The sequence below is a fragment of the Chiloscyllium plagiosum genome, unplaced genomic scaffold (assembly GCF_004010195.1).
Source record: "Chiloscyllium plagiosum isolate BGI_BamShark_2017 unplaced genomic scaffold, ASM401019v2 scaf_70124, whole genome shotgun sequence".
Taxonomy (NCBI): domain Eukaryota; kingdom Metazoa; phylum Chordata; class Chondrichthyes; order Orectolobiformes; family Hemiscylliidae; genus Chiloscyllium; species Chiloscyllium plagiosum.
Genome location: NW_025185232.1, coordinates 1 through 2,827, shown reverse-complemented (window position 1 = coordinate 2,827; position 2,827 = coordinate 1). Strand labels below are relative to the sequence as shown.

At 41.1% G+C, this 2,827-nt stretch overlaps 1 gene segment (V, D, J or C); it reads right to left on the bottom strand.

Annotated features, from left to right (window-relative positions):
- Positions 1–2,069: 2,069 nt before the first annotated feature.
- On the bottom strand, positions 2,070–2,820 carry LOC122545539. The segment is given in 2 exon segments: positions 2,070–2,464; positions 2,615–2,820. Coding segments are annotated over 2 exon segments (402 nt in total).
- Positions 2,821–2,827: the final 7 nt, after the last annotated feature.

Here is a 2,827-nt window from a genome sequence, read left to right as displayed (position 1 = left end):
TACTCTGTTTGGAGGAATATTCCGCATTTCGCTAGCACTTCATCTTCACATTCATGATTTAGTTTATTCTATTGGTAAGCATGATATATTAATGGACCATTGCTCTGAGTTGTATCTCATCCACCCCATTAACTGCGTCATGGTATATATGATTTGTAAGAAGTTACCTTCTCCTTCTCTGCTTCTCAGAGAAAAGAGACCTGGCGAAAACATTCAATTTTGGGCCTCCAAACCTTTATGAGGAACCGAATGCTGCATATTAAAGGAAATGTCTTGATTGAATTATTTCTCCTTGTGGCGGTGCTAGTAACTGAGACCTTAATCTCAAACTGTGACGATTGTGTAGACTTTTCAGCCCAGAGTATATTGCACTGGATGTCTATCCTGTAACAATTCTATATGTTCAAATTAGATGACTTTTCTTTATTTTAACCGCGATGGAATGTAGCTGACGGAGACGGTATGATGAATCAGAGCTGCACTTGCTCCAAAACAAACCAATTGGAGAGGAAACATTAATCCATCAGACCGGTCCTTCACAATATAAAACTCACCAAATATTTTTGTCAGGGTTAAACCTTCGACGATGTCGTGGAAATTGTCACCGAAGCGTTTTCCTTTTGAGGAATCATTTCTTGCTGGTTTTAAATGAGCAAACGCCAAATTTGAATCTGTACCCTTATGCAGCTAAAATATAGTAAACTTAAATTTCAAAAGGGCTACATTGACGAAAAGTGTTTACAATTCCAAATTTAAGTGTGAGGTTGGAAAACTGGGGAAATGGTTCATTGTATACAGACACATATGTATGCAATGGAAAGAAATAAAAAAGACAATAATTCCTATCACCAGCCACAGGTAATTCCTGGAGTTACCTCGTGTTGTCCGTGTTCTCAGTTTCCACACTTTCTACCATACTGGTGTGACCCCAACTTTGACATGCGAAAAATACTCCAGATCAGCGAAACCACCGACCCAGGACAGATTTCGATACATATATTCTTTTGGTAAAGGAGGAGAAAGTGAGGACTGCAGATGCTGGAGATCAGAATCGAGAGCGCGGTGCTGGAAAAGCACAGCAAGTCAGGAAGCATCAGAAGAGCAGGGACATCGACGATGAAAGGCTCATGCCCGAAACATCGATGTAATTTTTCAATACCACAACCTCGATTCTTTTGGGAAAATCAGGACTCGAGTTCGTTATTCTCCCAAAAATTTGGAAAATGTTACAACAAGTTACTTCCAAAAGGTTTGTTTTGAATTTCTTTGCAACTGAAGTTCAAAATATTAAACCGAACATTAGTGAAGATAGTCGATAACGAGTCAGAGTGTAGAGTAACTTACCAGGTGTGACCGTCACCACCGTCCCGGATCCATCGACATAGTCATAATACCACAGCAATACTCCTCTTAGTCTCCCCTGTACAAGAACCAACGGTATTTCAAAGAGTCTAGAAATCATCAGCGCGCTATTGAGCACTCTAACTATTCAGTGCATTTAGATAAATTGGCAATATTCCTTGTGTCCAAGTTTCCTTTGGCTCAAGTTAATTTCCTGGTCTTTTGTCAAATGGCACATTAACGTGGGAGTCAAGTGTTCTCTTCATATAAGCAGAGAAGAACCTAACAAAGAAATTAGTGCTTGCTCGAGTGAGTAAAAATATCAACTTATATTACAGTGAAGGGAACTTCAAGCCGACGATTGACAATTGGCGCTGGAGAAATTGTATTAAAATCGCACAGAGGTATTTGGTTAAGTTCCTTTCATTGTGTCTGTTCCAAAGTGACACAATGTTACAAATCAGTTTAAAACTTTCCAGGGCCAGTTGAGATTTGGGACTTGACAGGTGGACTGTAATTCCTGACTCCAGCTGTTAGAATAGGATTGCGACTCGTGTCAATATCTTGTAATTGTGATCAATCATTCCTAACTTCCATTCAGCCACAGAAATCCCGACAAAAGACACACATCCAAACACACTTGGTATCTGTGAAACTCATCTTGTTATTGACAATAATCCAGTAGAAATGTAAATTGGACTACGGGGCAGAAATTAAAAGGCAGAGCTGTGCGAATTTCTGGGCAGATTGGCTGGGTTTTCAATTTATTTCTGGAATAATCTCCTGTGAGAGTTTTTGAGCGACGGGAAGCGGAGGCCATCACATTGTGCATGGTACTTGTATCGAGCTTTACAGTAATAGGTGGCGGTGTCTTCAACTCTGATATCCCGAATTTCCAACGAAAATGTCTTTTGAGCTTTATCCGTGGACAGAACAAATCTCCCGCCGCCGGAGATCCGCTCCCATTTTGTCGCTGTCTGCGTTTGTTTGAAGAATTGCCCACTCACAAAAGCAATAGTGTAAAACCAATGATATTCATTAAAAGTACAGGTGATGGTGAGGGAGTCACACTCGTTCTTGGAAACATTTAAAGGACTTTGTGTCACTGACTGACTGAACAAACCTGCAAATTAAACAAAGAGAGGTAAGTGGGCAATAGATCTGACGCACACAACGCGGTTCAAACCCCAGACCGTGCCTGTAATTCAGACGAACTCGAGCAAGAACGTAGTTTTTCATTCACACCATGTTGCTTTCTGTGATTGGTACTCACAGGGTAAACAGAGACACAGGATCAAACCAAGGAGGGCACCCATCTTTCCCTAGCCGGGAGCTGATGGTTTTTGATGCTGGGGAATGACAGTTTATTCTGGGAGATCCGATCGTAACCTGCACCGTATTACTAGATAGGAATGGAGTTGACTTGCAGGCAGAGTCAGTGAGGTGATTGATTGGCCGAATGGATTCAAGTTCTCTGTACTTTCGT